At 50.2% G+C, this 16000-nt stretch overlaps 1 protein-coding gene across 1 annotated transcript in view; it reads left to right on the top strand.

Annotated features, from left to right (window-relative positions):
* The window catches only part of WNT3A (Wnt family member 3A), a 74374-nt gene extending 60178 nt beyond the window's left edge, over positions 1–14196 (top strand). Inside the window, exons 3-4 of the mRNA XM_027969327.3 lie at positions 5407–5672; positions 13654–14196. Coding sequence (XP_027825128.1) covers positions 5407–5672; positions 13654–14133 — 746 coding nt within the window. The 3' untranslated portion in view covers positions 14134–14196. The remainder of the gene's footprint in view (positions 1–5406; positions 5673–13653) is intronic.
* Positions 14197–16000: the final 1804 nt, after the last annotated feature.

The following is a 16000-nucleotide window of genomic DNA, read 5'->3' as shown; positions in this document are numbered from 1 at the left end:
GAATGTGTTTTAACTTTTCCTTTGGAAATAATTGTGTGGACTTACAGGAACATTGCAGGAATCCAGATCTCCTCCCAGGCCTCCCCATTGCTGACATGACACAAATCCAGCTAGATCCATCAAAACCGAGATCCGTCGCTACTAACTAAACTCTAGGCTTTACCCAGGTTTCGTCCACTTCTCCGCTAATGTCCCTTATCTGTCCAGGATCCCATCCCAGGTCCATGGGCTCCTCAGCCCAGCCCTTGCCCTTCATGCCCTTGAAACCAGGAGGAATTTGGTTAGGTCTTTGGGGGTGTCTGATGTTTCCTGATGATTAGATCTTTAAAATGCCTCAAATAGGGTGGAATTTCCTTGGGACATCGTCCTAGGAGGCACATGGCATCCATCCATCTGCTTTCTGTCCTGTTGCTGGTGACGGCAACCCCGATTTCTCTGATGAGGAGGGACCTGTCATAGTTCCCCAATGCAAAGTTTCAAGTTTTCTCTTTGTGACTGATCAGCTTCTCTGGTAACTGCTTAAAGACCTGTGTCTTCAATTTTAAATGGATTTTCTTTGCCAGAAAGAACCATCTTATCTTTTTTTTTTTTTTTGGCTTATGGTCTTTGTAAGGCTTCTTTTCCTCACGAGCAATTTGAAGGCCAGCTCCAAGGTGTCCTTGGTCCTCAGATCTTTATTTGTGAGGAGCCCCTCTGCTCATTTGACAGAAAAGGAAACTGAGGTACCCAGAGGAGAGAGAAGTGTGCAGGCTCACTCACACAGCTAGTTGGTGACAGAGCAGGGCAGGAATGAGTTTTTTCCTCTAAGTTCAAGGGGGAACACCCCCTCCCAATCCCCGCACAGCCTTCCCCTCAAGTTGTCTGGAAGCCCTGGACTGTTTGCCTGAGCTTGATAAGCAGAGATCTCCAAGCCCTGTGCAGGGCAGGGCAAAGCCCCAGGCCCGCTTTCTCTCCCCTAATCTCAGTAGCTGGAGAGGGGAGGTGAACAGGGGCTAGTATAGGGTGCAGAGCAGAGGCAGAGACGGGAGGCAGGATCCTCCTACAGGGGCTCGCCTGGGCCCTCTGGGGACAGACTCAGAGGGACTTGGGGGACCGTATTTAGGACTCAGAGACTCTGAGCCTTGAGAAGGGCCACTAGAGAGCGCATGGTAGGGGAGGCATCAGGCTGTGTGCAGTGGGTTTCAGGAATGCCCAGGACATACTGGCTCTACCCTGCCCTGGGAGGGGTGGTTAGGAACCCCCAGACCTCCAGCTCACAGCCCCTAACCCAGAGTCACTGCATGGGCAGGAGGGGAGACACCCGACCAGGACCCTGGAGGGGTGAGAATCAGGTTAGCCCAGCCTCCAAAGAGTTGGAGGTGAGGGACAACCTGAGTCCTTGAGAAGACAAAATAAGGGTGGGGGCTCTGCTGAGTGGAAGCTCAGGAAGGAAGAGGGTCTGTGGCCATGTCATGTGTGCCTTGAGTCAGCAGGAAGTGGCTCCAGGCCGCCCTGAAACTAATCAGGTTTATCATAAAAGGATAACAGGACGGGGGCTTCGTGTCTTCAGAGGCCTGGCTGATGTCTGGGAAAGAGGACAGTGAGGCAAGCTGTCCTGAATTTGTTCCAGGACAAGCTGAGCAGGGAGGGGCGGAGAGCCAGGTCCCCTGGGGTGGGCCTGTCCAGGTGTGCTCAGACCCTCCTGGACTCCTTGTCCCAGCCCAGGGCCTCTGCCTTCCCCTCTGACCCAGCCCATTGCTCACCAATAACCATCTGTGGGGCGGGCCTGGGGCTACAGATTAGAAACAAAAGGTGAACTCGACACAGCCCCCACTTCAGGGAGCTTTCAGGCAGAATGGGTGTGAGACGGTCCTCCTGAAGTCCTTGGGGAGCCCTAGGGCTCCACGGCCAGGTGTGGACTGAGCCCAGACTGCATCCTCGGATCTCCAAAGAGCAGGGATGGGGACACAGCACACTCACAGCAGCAGAGAAGCAGCTGGAAAGAACCCAAGGGAAGGACGAGGGCCGAGTGTGGCTGGAGGCCAGGGAGTGGTGATCAGGGCTGAGAGGGTAGCAGGTACAGCAGAGTCAGCCTGTGTGTGAGTCAGGCAAGGACACAGTGGCGAGGACTGGAGAAGGGGCTTGGCAGGGTCAGCTGGGCTCTGGACAAAGCATTCCTCCTACAGTATATATCAGGGGATGTACATACTTGTGCGAGTGTGCATATATGTGTGTGTCTGTGTGTGCATGCATATATGGGTATGAGGTGAGAGTGTCTATATGTGTGGGTGGGGTGGGGGGAAGCTGGAAGCTGGAGCCGCCTGTCCCAGTTAGGATCCTCTTCTGGTGCAAGTGGGAGATTCTAAGGTCTGGACTCATGGTTGAGAACAAGGAGAGGCGAGATGGGCCACGGCCATTTCAGGAGGCCAGAGCAGCCTTCAGACTTGGGAAGATCCCAACCAAGCTGTCAGTGGGAGGCTGATGGGGGAGAAATGGGGAGTCCTCCTGGGTTTGTGACTGGGTGCTTGCCACCTGGGAGTTTCCAGAAAGAAGCAGGTGTCCAGGCCTGCTCTGGGGAAAACATGAGGAGTACATAGGTGGCTACGATCTGCAGAGGACCATCCAGAAGTGTTGGCAAATCCATAGAAAGAAGTCACCAAAAGCTCAGTGGAGCCTTGCAGTTATCAAGAGGCTGGTGCCTAGGGCGCTTTCTCAGGCACATCCCACTCTGTGTGTTCCTAGTATAGGAGTAAATGTGCTTTTCTTAGTGGCAGATGTGTGTATATGTGTACAAAGCTGTGTGGCTAAGTCTGAGTGTGTGCACACTGCTGGCTGGAACCCTATCTTACCGCTTCCCCGACTCTGCTGCCTGAGTTTTGGGACACATATCCTTGGCTGCAAACCTGGGAGCAGGTAAGACCATGCAGTTGGAGGAAGTGTGTGGTGCAACCCCAAACCTCTGCTTGCTCCCCAGGGTGGAGCCCCCTCTCCATCCCCCTCCCAGGAAAAAAGCCTCCTGAGCATTGATGTGGGGTGAGGAGGTAGCAGCCCCCTGGGATGACTCTCCTGTAGCCATTTCGAGCCCTTGCACGGTCCAGGCCTGCGGTGGGGCCTCTGCCCAGGAAGAAAGTGGGGCACGTACCCCTTGCCAGACACAGAAAGCCCTGGTTGGTCCTGTTCCTATATCTCTCCAGCTCACTCCTCAGTCCATAGCAATTTTTTTACCTGGGATTTTAAAATTCTTGCTAATCAGTAGGTAAGCTCCATGAGGTTATCTTGCTCCCCGATGTTTCTCCAGCAGGGTTTGGCAAACAGCAGGTGCTCCACACACATGTGGAATGGTGATTTGAGGAGTGAGTGAGTTCTGTCAGTTCATACAGGACCCAGGGTGCCCCCAGGACCTGGTCCTCCACCTGGAGCAGATCACGGCTTGGTGCCTTGAGGAAATGTTTGCACACACTCAGGAGGCATGATGCATTGATGCATTCATTCATACCATCTGGGGAAGCCTCGCTGAGGATCCAGCCTCTGCCAAGTCCAGGCTGTCCCCCACATGCCCTGCTTTTCCCCCTGGTCCTGCCAGCCCAGCCCCTCCCCACCTGGGGCCCTGACTTTTTGAGCCCCCATGCAGAATACCCCTGCCTCCTGATTTTCTTCTGCCGACTTCCTGCCTGTCCTTTGAGACCAGCTCCTCTAGGGTTCTGTCTGCCAGGGTGAGGCGAGGCCTCCCACACCCAGAAACCCCCTGCAGCTGGCCTCTCCAAGGCGGGCCTCTGCTGACTCCCTCACATGCCTGTCTGATCCAGTTCAGCCCCACTGGCTTTTTCTTCCTAAGCGTCAGCCACCCCCCACTGGCCTTCTAAAAACAAATGTCACACCCCCTGACTCAGTTCCTCCATATGTAGAAGGAGAAGGCAGCGTTCAGGGGCCCAGAAGCTCCAATGTCAGGTCAGAGGCAGTCTGCCAGTTCCCGAGGGGCATTCAGCTCCAGACCCACGCACGAGGGGCCAGCACATGGTAAAGTGCACTCGGAGACGCTGACCTTCAGACGGCTCCAGAAGAGGTGGCCCTTCCGCTGGGACTCTCAGCACCTGGTGTCTGAAGTGGGAGAAGGGACGTGTGTGCAGGCAGTGAGAGGCACAATGGGCAGCATGTGAACCAGGAGCTGCCCCCTGGGCAGGGCTGCTGGAAGCTTCCAACAAGGACATCTGGGCAGAAGGGCTCCACCATGGGTTAGGAGGACACTAGAAGGAGTATCTGCCTTTTTGTCTCCCTTTTAATCAATCCACATAATTATTTTGAGATTCATCCATCCTGTCTTTCCTGGCATGCTAAGTAGAATTCCACTTCATAAATATGCCACAGGTTTTAATTGAAATATAATTGACATATAACATTATAATTAGTTTAGGTGTCCAAGATAGTGAGGGGCTTCGCTGGTGGCTCAGATGGTAAAGAATCTGCCTGTAATGCAGGAGACCCTGATTCAACCCCTGAGTCGGGAAGATCCCCTGTTACCACCCCAGTATTCTTGTCTGGAAAATCCCACAGACAGAGGAGCCTGGTGGGCTACAGTCCATGGGGTTGCAAACAGTCAGACACGACTGAGTGACTAACACACCTACTACTACATTTACAACGTAATGATTCAGTGTTTGTGGACACTGTGACACGATCACCACAATAAGTTTAATTAACATCCATTACCCCACACAGTTACAAGACTTTTTCTTATGATGAGAACTTCAAGATCTATGTTCTTAACAGTTTCCAAATATGCAGTATTAATTCTAGTTGCCATCTGTAACCCACGACATATTTACCTTATGCCGCTATTTTCCATCCATGCACCTGTTGATAGACATTTTAGAACTCAGTTTAGGACTATTACAAATAAAGTTGCAGCGACATTTGCTTCATGGTTTTTGCATGGACACAGGTTTTCTCCAGGGTTAATACTTTAGAGGCGAATGACCAGGTCATAGGGTAGGTATATGTTTTCAAGAAGCGGTCAAATCGACTTCCAAGCGGGAAGCACCAGTTTCCTTCCAGCCAGCAATCTACAGCGTTCTGATTTCTCTACATCCTCACCAGCACTGGTTATGATCTGACTTTCTGGTTTCAGCCATCCCCGCGGTTCTCCATGACAAGTGATGCCCAGCATCTTGCCTTGGCTCCTTAACTCTCCGTATACTTTCTTCGGGGAAGCTCTCTCCCCTCCTTGGGTCCTTACTCAGGGACGCGCGCTCCTGTCCCACCGCAGCCCTGTCTCCCCTTCCCTGTACCCCGGTTACCGCGCTGCGAGTCTAGCACCCCACGGCCACTGTGGGTGCCCACGGCCCAGCCTGGGAAGAGGCAGCCACGCCCCCACTGCCAGCCCCTCCCAGCCAAGCCGGGTGCTGCCAAGCAAGTCATCTCTTTCCGCAGCTACTCGGGAGTCCGCCTTCGTGCACGCCATCGCCTCTGCCGGCGTAGCCTTCGCGGTGACGCGCTCTTGCGCCGAGGGCTCCGCTGCCATCTGCGGCTGCAGCGGCCGCCATCAGGGCTCGCCCGGTGAGGGCTGGAAGTGGGGCGGCTGCAGCGAGGACATCGAGTTCGGCGGGATGGTGTCTCGGGAGTTCGCAGATGCGCGGGAGAACCGCCCAGACGCTCGCTCCGCGATGAACCGCCACAACAATGAGGCTGGGCGCCAGGTACGTTTGTGGCCCCTTCAGTCCTGGGGGTGAAGCAGAAATCCCTGAGACCACACCCCTGCGGGGCTCTGGGAAACAGAAGCTTTCTGAGTAGGATGTGTGCCCTGGCCCCCTGAGGCGTGTGGCCCGCTGGAGGCAGGGTGGCGGGTCGTGGGAGAGATGTATCTGATGGCCAGACTGGGGGTCTGCTCACCTCCTGCCCAGGAGTGTCTGAAACACAGGGCTGTCCCGTTGCTCCACGAGGTCTAGGGCATTCTCACAGGATGGCAGGTCTGCCTGTGATGTTGAGGTCACAAGGAAGGAGGGACGGGAGAAAGGCCTGCTCCTGCACATTCCCCGAGGGAGACAGCCAGGCTGCTACACCACAGTGTGGTAAGCTCTCCAATGAAGAAATGCGGACGCGCGCGCGTACACACACACACACACACACACACACACACACACGCAAGGTGATCTGGGCATGTGGAGAGGTCAGACCCAGACTGCAGTCTCAAAAAAGACTTCTACTAACTGAGGTGGTGGGTGGAGACAAGCAGAATCCTTCGCAGACAGGGAAGCCTGGCATGCTGCAGTCCCTGGGGTCGCAAAGAGTCAGACCTGATTGAGTGACTGAACTGAACTGAAGTGAGATGAGGGGGAGCCAGGAGAGCCTCTGGGTAACCCACAGTGAAAGAATGCACAGGGGTTAGTTCAGGCCGAATATGGAGAGCAGAGAAAGAAAGATGTGGGGGATGGAGAGGCTGCCAGAGAGCAAGCTGTAAAAAGCTTTGTGAGCCTTTTTGAAAAGAACTTGATTAGAGGGTCAGGGGGGAGCTGCTGATAGGAAGTGATGTGTGTCGGGGCTGGAAAATGTCCAGTAGAGTTGGCTCTGACCTTGGCCAGTGAAACTGGGGCATTGCAGAGGGCTGAAGAGTGAACATTTTAATTTCCAACAGCAGGGAACTTGGTGACTCACATTAATCTTCCGACTAAAGACAAGTACAAACGTAGGATGAAACTAAAAAGCACCATTCACAAGTATAGAATACTCACCTGATACCGTCACCTGACTTATCACAGGCAAGGAGACAGTGCGGTGCAAAGGGGGAAGTGGTCTTTTCATTAAAGGATGCTCAGTTAGTTGGATAACAATATGGTAAAAAATTAATCTTGACCCCTGCTTCACACCATATTTTAAAAAATCAATTCTCCATTTCCAAATAGGAAAGAGTAAACAGAGAATGTTTAGAAGAAAATATCTTTGTGACCTTGGAGTAGGCAAAGAGTTCCTAAACAGGCCAAAAAAGTGCTCATAATGAAAGAAAAATGTGATAATGCAGAGTGTATTAAAATGTATAAAACCGCACCACCATGAAACTGAAAAGGCAATCCACACAGGAGGAGAGATTCACAATATATACAGTCAACCTGCATATTAAAGTTATAGTATAAAAAGAACTCTACAGAGTAATAAGAAAAAGACTGATAACCCAATAGCAAGTTGGCTAAAATATGGAAAGCCACTTCACAAAAGAAAATCTAGAAATGACCAATATGTGTGAATATGTGAAAAGGTGATCAATATCACTAATCATCAAGGAAATGCTGTTGGAATACATGCCCTGGCAGGAAAGAAGATAACAGCCAGAAGAGAGCATGATGGAGGTTTCCGAGGAGCTGGTGTTCTGAGGCTGGGCATTTGTGAAATTTGGTCATATTTCATGCTTATGACATATAAACTTTTGCATGTATACTACACTTCCAAAAAAAAATTGTTACGTGTCAAATAGCTAGCCATATAGTGAGGAATTAGCAGTCCAAAGTTCAGAGGGCGACTATAGCCTCCAAGCCAGGTACTTGGGGCTGCTTTTATCCAGGGGTAATTTGCTGGTCTGTGAAAAAAGTATATATGCTGAGCTGCACTTTCACCAGCCTCACCGAGCTAAAAGGGACCATCAAAGGTTCTATGTCTGGGAAATAATTCCTCAGTTTAGGCGGGATCCTGAGGAGTAAAAAAAACCTGAAGTAGACAAGCCCTTGTGCACATGTGCAGGCTAGCAAAATCTCAAACCTGGATTAAGGTGATCCCAGATTGCTGGTATTCCCATGCACCTGGAAAAAGAAGACAAAAATCTTTTTCGGAGAATGATAACCTTATGATAGGCTGATTTTTTTTTCTACAAACAATTTTTCAAGCACGATGTTCAACACATGGTCAAATATAACCTATTAAATGGGCTGGTGAGAGAATGAGTGATAACCAGCCAAACAAAACAAAGCAAAACAAGAACAGCAACAAAAACGGAAACAAGAGTCCAATACTGAAATTATTAGACACAGATTACGAGAAAAAAAAATATGCTTACTTATGTTCACAAAGCTAAAATGCAATGTAATAGATTTGGGAAAGAATCACAAAGAAACTGTAGACCTGAAAACTGGATGGGAGCTTCCAGTTAAAAAAAATGACAAACTAAATACGAAGGATTTTTGTCTGCAGTCTCCTAGAACATCACTAAACTGACAATGAATTGATTTAAAGATACTAAACTATAGAGAACATGCAAAACAGAAGGGGACAAAGGCAATAAAACTTTGACAGCAGAAAGCAATACCTCAGTACAGTCAAGAAAGCTGAATCTTAAGCCAATAGAAGCTCTTAAACTAGATCGGCTTTAATCTAAAGCCAGTCTTAAAAGCAATCAACCCAGGAATTTCTAGTATTCGATATCTTGAGAAGCAGAGATAGATATAGGGCTTGGAAACAGAAAGATTGGTTGAAATCTATTTTAAAAGCACTTTTAAACCTACTAGCTCTTCTGTCCAACCTCTTGCATCCAGACAACACCCCTCCATCACCATGGCAGAAGCTTATTCCCTAATGAGGGTAAAGCAGAAGATGTCTGGACTGCTGAGGGTGAGGCTGCCCAAGTGAAAGGAATCTGTCTATATACACATTTCTCTTCTTAATCTCCTAATGCCACAGCGAATCTTGTATGCTCTAGGCAGGAGAATGGAAGATTCTTCCCTGAAAATCAGACCAATCCAAGAGAAGAGACTTGAAGATATTGATGTGGGGTTTCCCCTAAAAGCAACGTGGCCAGATCACTCTACAGTGAGGGTCCGAGTACATGAGTCTCTCCTCTTGAGGTTCCCTGGTGGCTCAGCTGGTAAAGAATCCACTTGCAATGCCAGTTTTTAGAGGTTCCAATAAGTTTTTGGTGCCCTGCTTTTAAATACAGCAGGTAGTTAGGGATCACTGAAGATGATGCCTTCCTGCAACCACAACAATAAAGACCAAAATAAATAAACAAAAAACAAACTTACGGGAAAGAGACATTATAGAGAGAGAGGAAAACTTCAAAAAACCATCACTATCCCCAGAGAGTTAATACACTGAATCCATAAAATCGGAATAAACTGTTAAAAGAATATTCAGGGGGGAAAGGAGGCTCTTAGAAATTAAAATAGAACAGCAAAAAATCTCAGCAGAAAGGTTGGAAGACAGTTGAGACAGCCTTCCCACAAAGTAGAGGAAGAAAGACAAAGACCTGGAAAATAGGAAAGACTAGAAAATATAGAAGATCTGTCCAAGAAAGACCATGAACATGAAGATGAGGAAGTTTGGTAAAGAAGTAATAACAGAAGTTTCCCAGAGCTGATGACCAAACAGGCCACGTAAGTGACTAGCACAAGAGAGGGGAAGACCCATGTCCAAGCTCATTGTGAGGGCTTTCTTGGTGGTGCAGTGGTTGAGTCCGCCTGCCAGTGCAAGGGACATGGGTTCAACGCCTGGTCTGGGAGGATTCCACGTGCAGCACAACTAGGCCCATGTGCAGCGGCTACTGAGCCTGCGAGCCGCAACAAGAGAAGCCACCGCAGTGAAAAAGTCCACACGTGTCAATGAAGAGTAGCCCCCACTCACAGCAACGAAGACCCAGCACAGCGAAAAATAAAAATTTAAAAAGAAAGCTTATTGTGAAATTCACAGCCTATGACACAGAGAAGCCTTCCAAACTTCCCAGAAAAAGGTTTGACTTCACGCAAAGGATCAGGAATCAAAATATCATCAGTGCTTCTGAGAACAATAGTGAAAGCTAGAATAAAATAGAGCAATACTTTCAGAATCCTGAAAGGGCGAAGTATTTTAAGCCAAAACTTTTATACCCAGCTAAATCATCTCTTCAACTTTTCAAGCAGAAAAGATTTGTTTGCAGATATGCACACTTCACAAAATTTACCAGAAGGGCTTTGAAAAAGATGTCTCCAAGAACATGAAATCCATGGAACATCTGGTGTGTTTGAAAGTCTTGAAGAGAATATTTACATGACTAGAGAGTGTATGAGACTGAATCCGTAAGTACATTAAAAACAGCAACAACAAAACATTTTGTAGGAAAAAAAAAAAGCAATCACATCATGTGGCTCAACCAAGTATGACATTTAACAAAGCCCCAACACTGTCAGCTTTCCTGGTAGCTCAGCTGGTAAAGAATCTGCCTGCAATGCAGGCGACCCTGGTTTGATTCCTGGGTGGGGAAGATCCACTGGAGAAGGGATAGGCTACCCACTCCAGTATTCTTGTGGTTTCCTGGTGGCTCAGCTGGTAAAGAATCCACTTGCAATGCGAGAGACCTGTGTTCGATCCCTGGGTTGGGAAGGTCCCCTGGAGAAGGGAAAGGCTACCCACTCCAGTATTCTGGCCTGGAGAGTTCCATGGACTGTATAGTCCATGGGGTCACAAAGAATCAGACACAAGTGAGCGTCTTTCATTTTCAACACGGTCAGCACCAAGTTTTGATCTAACTGGAATTATGCTATAGTTTTTAGAGTAGGGAGTGAGTTTGGAAAAACTGTGCATCAGAGTTGTGGCATAAGGTTCCCCCATGGGACCTCCATGGTGATAGGTCCATAAGACAAGGCCAAACACTGAAAACTCAAGAAGTAACAAGTGAAAGTGTTAGCCGCTCAGTTGTGTCCAGCTGTTTGCAATCCCATGGACTGTAGCCCACCAGATTCCTCTGTCCATGGGATTCTCCAGGCAAGGATACTAGAGTGGGTAGCCATTCCCTTCTCCAGGGGATCTTCCTGACCTAGGGATCAAACCTGGGTCAAGACAAACATCTTATTAGAGGTGCAGAGGTGCAAGGTGCTGCCCCTAGCAGGTCAGGAAAGTACTGTTAATGAGAGTGTGGGAGCAGAACTCCTGTTTTTCTTAGCAAATCTTAGGAACTCTTGGGCTCTTTAAAGTATATGCATGTATAACTTTAATCAAAAGCAAAACTAAAACAAAAGACTTAGGAGGCAGAGATGGGAAGTGGCAGCTCCTCTTTGGAAAAGCTTGGTCACAAAAGAGAAGAAAATGGAGATTAGACAGAACTGGACTTTGGTGAGGGAATGTAATTTACAGATGCCCCTAAAAAAGTGCCAGGATGAGAAGGAAGTCTTGAAGAAACAGCAAGGAGAGGGGAACAGGGTGGAGGAAACATCTGGACACAGAGCCCACATGAAGTCTTAGACCAGCACTGTTCAATACAGAAGTGTAATGAAAACCACACAGTATGTATCAATTTCTAGTTCAGTTCAGTTCAGTTCAGTCTCTCAGTCGTGTCCGACTCTTTGCGACCCCATGAATCGCAGCACGCCAGGCCTCCCTGTCCATCACCATCTCCCGGATTTCACTCAGACTCATGTCCATCGAGTCCGTGATGCCATCCAGCCATCTCATCCTGGGTCGTCCCCTTCTCCTCCTGCCCCCAATCCCTCCCAGCATCAGAGTCTTTTCCAATAAGTCAACTCTTCGCATGAGGTGGCCAAAGTACTGGAGCTTCAGCTTTAGCATCATTCCTTCCAAAGAAATCCTAGGGTTGAGCTCCTTCAGAATGGACTGGTTGGATCTCCTTGCAGTCCAAGGGACTCTCAAGACTGTTCTCCAACACCACTGTTCAAAAGCATCAATTCTTCGGCACTCACCCTTCTTAACAGTCCAACTCTCACATCCATACATGAACACTGGAAAAACCATAGCCTTGACTAGATGGACCTTAGTCGGCAAAGTAATGTCTCTGCTTTTGAATATATTGTCTAGGTTGGTCATAACTTTTCTTCCAAGGAGTAAGCATCTTTTAATTTCATGGCTGCAATCACCATCTGCAGTGATTTTGGAGCCCCAAAAAATAAAGCCTGACACTGTTTTCGCTGTTTCCCCATCTTTTTCCCATGAAGTGATGGGACTGGATACCATGATCTTCGTTTTCTGAATGTTGAGCTTTAAGCCAACTTTTTCACTCTCCTCTTTCACTTTCATCAAGAGGCCTTTCAGTTCCTCTTCACTTTCTGCCATAAGGATGGTGTCATCTGCATATCTGAGGTTATTGATATTTCTCCCGCCAATCTTGATTCCAGCTTGTGTTTCTTCCAGTCCAGTGTTTCTCATGATGTACTCTGCATAGAAGTTAAATAAGCAGGGTGACAGTATACAGCCTTGACGTACTCCTTTTCCTATTTGGAACAAGTCTATTGTTCCATGTCCAGTTCTAACTGTTGCTTCCTGACCTGCATACAGATTTCTCAAGAGACAGGTTAGGTGGTCTGGTATTCCCATCTCTCTCAGAATTTTCCAGAGTTTATTGTGATCCATGCAGTCAAAGGCTTTGGCTTAGTCAAGAAAGCAGAAATAGATGTTTTTCTGGAACTCTCTTGCTTTTCCATGATCCAGCGGATATTGGCAATTTGATCTCTGGTTCCTCTGCCTTTTCTAAAACCAGCTTGAACATCAGGGAGTTCACGGTTCACGTATTGCTGAAGCCTGGCTTGCAGAATTTTGAGCATTACCTTACTAGCATGTGAGATGAGTGCCATTGTGTGGTAGTTTGAGCATTCTTTGGCATTGCCTTTCTTTGGGATTGGAATGAAAACTGACCTTTTCCAGTCCTGTGGCCACTGCTGAGTTTTCCACATTTGCTGGCATATTGAGTGCAGCACTTTCACAGCATCATCTTTCAGGATTTGAAACAGCTCAACTGGAATTCCATCACCTCCACTAGCTTTGTTCGTAGTGATGCTTTCTAAGGCCCACTTGACTTCACATTCCAAGATGTCTGGCTCTAGATTAGTGATCACATCATCATGATTATCTGGGTCATGGAGATCAATTTCTAGTAGCCACATTTTGAAAGGAAGCAGGTGAAATTTGTTTTCAATAATAAATTTTATTGAGCCCAATATAACCAACATGTTACCATGACAGTAATGCAATCAATATTAAAATTTTGAATAAGGTATTTTACATCCCTTTATGAAATCTGGGGATTTCGTGTGACCCAGCATGTAGTGTGCCCTCAACAGCACTTCTCAGTTTGGACCACCAGCCAGCCGCATCTCACGACCTCACAGGTGGCTATTTCTGATTACATCACAGGACCTTTCACCCCCAGCCCCACTCCTTCCCCCAAAGAGAGAAGGGAAGAGATCCTGCTGCTGGGGTGCCCACAGGAGAAACATAGTGTAATTCTCAGCACTCCCCTACGATGCAATAAACCCAGTTTCCTGGGCCCTGAAGATACTGTGCTCAAGCCACTCCCATTATTCACCATCAGGCCAGCCCCGAGGCTTGCCACCCAGCCCATGCGCATCTTCTCTAGACCAAAGTCTTGGATTTCCCCAGTTAGAAGGAACCATTTCCCTTTCCCGCCCCTGCACTTACATGTCACGTTACAGGTCCTTCACTGAACAGGGATGGCCTAGAAGTAGACTCAGCCCAGGAGGGGGCTTCCCAGACCCTTCCCTCCAGGATCTTGGGTCTGCCAGGGGAACCACATCAAGGATAGCATTGGGAGAGGGTGTCTGCTCCGCCTGGGAGTCCCAGAGCTTTATGGAGCAGGTTGAGGGACTGTTTGACAGATGAGTGGAAGGAAGACTAAGGCAAGGCACACAGCCATCCTCCGGGGAGGTGGGGAGGTTGAGGGCCTGCCCTGACCCCGCCGCTTGCCCGCTTCTGCAGGCCATCGCCAGTCACATGCACCTCAAGTGCAAGTGCCATGGGCTCTCGGGCAGCTGCGAAGTGAAGACCTGCTGGTGGTCGCAGCCTGACTTCCGCGCCATTGGTGACTTCCTCAAGGATAAGTACGACAGCGCCTCAGAGATGGTGGTGGAGAAGCACCGCGAGTCGCGCGGCTGGGTGGAGACCCTGCGGCCACGCTACACCTACTTCAAGGTGCCCACAGAGCGCGACCTGGTCTACTACGAGGCCTCGCCCAACTTCTGCGAGCCCAACCCCGAGACGGGATCTTTCGGCACGCGAGACCGCACCTGCAACGTGAGCTCGCACGGCATAGACGGCTGCGACCTGCTGTGCTGCGGCCGCGGCCACAACGCGCGCACCGAGCAGCGGAGGGAGAAGTGCCACTGCGTCTTCCACTGGTGCTGCTACGTGAGCTGCCAGGAGTGCGCGCGCGTCTACGACGTGCACACCTGCAAGTAGAGGGCGTCGCTATCGGCGCCCGCGGGTTAGAGCTCCACCTGGCGGGGGCGGGGCCCTCCGTGGGCGGGGCTGGAGGCGGGGCTCTGAGGTAGCGCTCCTCCGTGGGCGGGGCTGGAGGCGGGGCTCTGAGGTAGCGCTCCCCCGTGGGCGGGGCGGGGGCGGGGCTCTGAGGTAGAGCTGCCCCGTGGGCGGGGCGGGGGCGGGGCTCCGAGCTAGCGCTTCTCCGTGGGCGGGGCGGGGCGGGGCGGGGCGGGGCGGGGCGGGGGCGGGACTCTGAGGTAGCGCTCCTGAAGCGGGGCGGGGTCCTTTATGGTAGGACAGGGTTGAGGCTCCTGAGTGGCATAAAGTTCTTCCCCGTCCTGGAGTGAAACCCAGGACCCTTCCTGGGTCCTCTCTGGGGTTGGGGCTCCAGGGACGGGGATTTAGCCTGCCATTACTGTCCCCCGAAGACCACGTGGTTCCATCCTCCGGACCTCATCTGTGTAAAGCAGAGTCTCCTGACAGAATGAGCTGTGGAGAGCCTGTGGGGAACATCTTGTCCTCTTACCCCTCCCACTGAGGTCCGAGGTATATCCTCCAAGGATTCCTCCCTCAATGATACCTGCCAACGCTCTCAACCAGGCCCTGCAGAACCGCAAGAATGGCTGGGATTTGGGTCCAGGAGATAGAGCCTCGTGGCAGTAGGCTCAGGAAGGGCCTGGAACATGCGGCCTAACTCTGTCACGGCTGCTCTGTGCTGGGCATCGGACACCTAGGCCCTCTTCCAAGTGTTCTACTGCTACCCAGGCCCCAGCAAGGCACCGTGCAGCCTGGTCAGCTGTGCCCTCTACTTGGCTGCTGACAGAGTCCAAGCCTGGTTCTCCCGCCTCCCTGTCTTGACGTTCCCACAGGCACCCCATCTCACCCACAGGAAAGGAGCAAAGTCTCCTGTTCCAGTCTTGCTGTTGCCGCCCTCTTGGCCTCAGCACCTCTCTCCAACTCCCTCATTCACAGTCCTCTGTAAGGGAAAGGAAAGAAGGGGACCTAGACTCTCAGGCTGCCCAGGGCCTACTCAGCTCTATAACCTAGCTTAGAGGCTCACCTGGGGTTGTTCGGGAGATTTGGAGTCGGGGGATGATACAACACTGGTGCTATGGAGAGAGGACCCAAAGACCCCAGAGGAGTGGTCTCTGCCCCAGCCCCTTGTGGCCAGGACTGCCCCCCAGGTCCTGCTACTATGTCTATGGTACACCAGACCTACCTGCCACCAGCCATTGTGGAGTCTCCAGTGGGCTACTTGACTTGGCCCTCATCACATCTGACTCATCCATCCTGTCTGGGAATGAGCAAGGCCGATGGACCCCTCAACTAATGCCCATAGGAACTGCCCACCATGTGCTGCCATGCCAAGACTTTTCCTCCTCAGCCTCTGGTACTGTGAAATGTTGCCTGGCCCCTGTCCTTGAGGGCCTCCTCTCCACGCAGGGGGAAAGACAGTGGAGGGACCTGCACTCCCCACTAGGAATACGACCTTCCTCTGCTTTGAATTTTGCATTTGTGGGTTTTAATTTTATTTCCGATGCTGCTATATCCACCATACACAGGAGCTAGACAAACAGATGTGTTGTTGTGGTTTTCCTTTTCTTTCTGTGAAAGAAACTTTTAGTCATAGCTTGTGAGTTTCAAACAATGGGGAAAGTAAAAACAAGCAAACAAACAAAAACAAAGAAGAAGAAGAAACAACCAAACAAGCCTGTGGATTGTGCTGGATTTTTGGTGGTGGGTCAGCAAGGCACGGGACCTGGATTGGTCGTGACCCTCTAGGAGGGGCCACGATGGGAGGTGGTGGTGGGCATGTTTAGCTCAGAGACTCCTGGGGGCTCTGTGG

Source organism: Ovis aries, chromosome 5, assembly GCF_016772045.2.
Source record: "Ovis aries strain OAR_USU_Benz2616 breed Rambouillet chromosome 5, ARS-UI_Ramb_v3.0, whole genome shotgun sequence".
Taxonomy (NCBI): Eukaryota; Metazoa; Chordata; class Mammalia; order Artiodactyla; family Bovidae; genus Ovis; species Ovis aries.
Note: the sequence above shows the minus strand (reverse complement) of the source record. Positions and strands in the feature narration are given on the sequence as shown.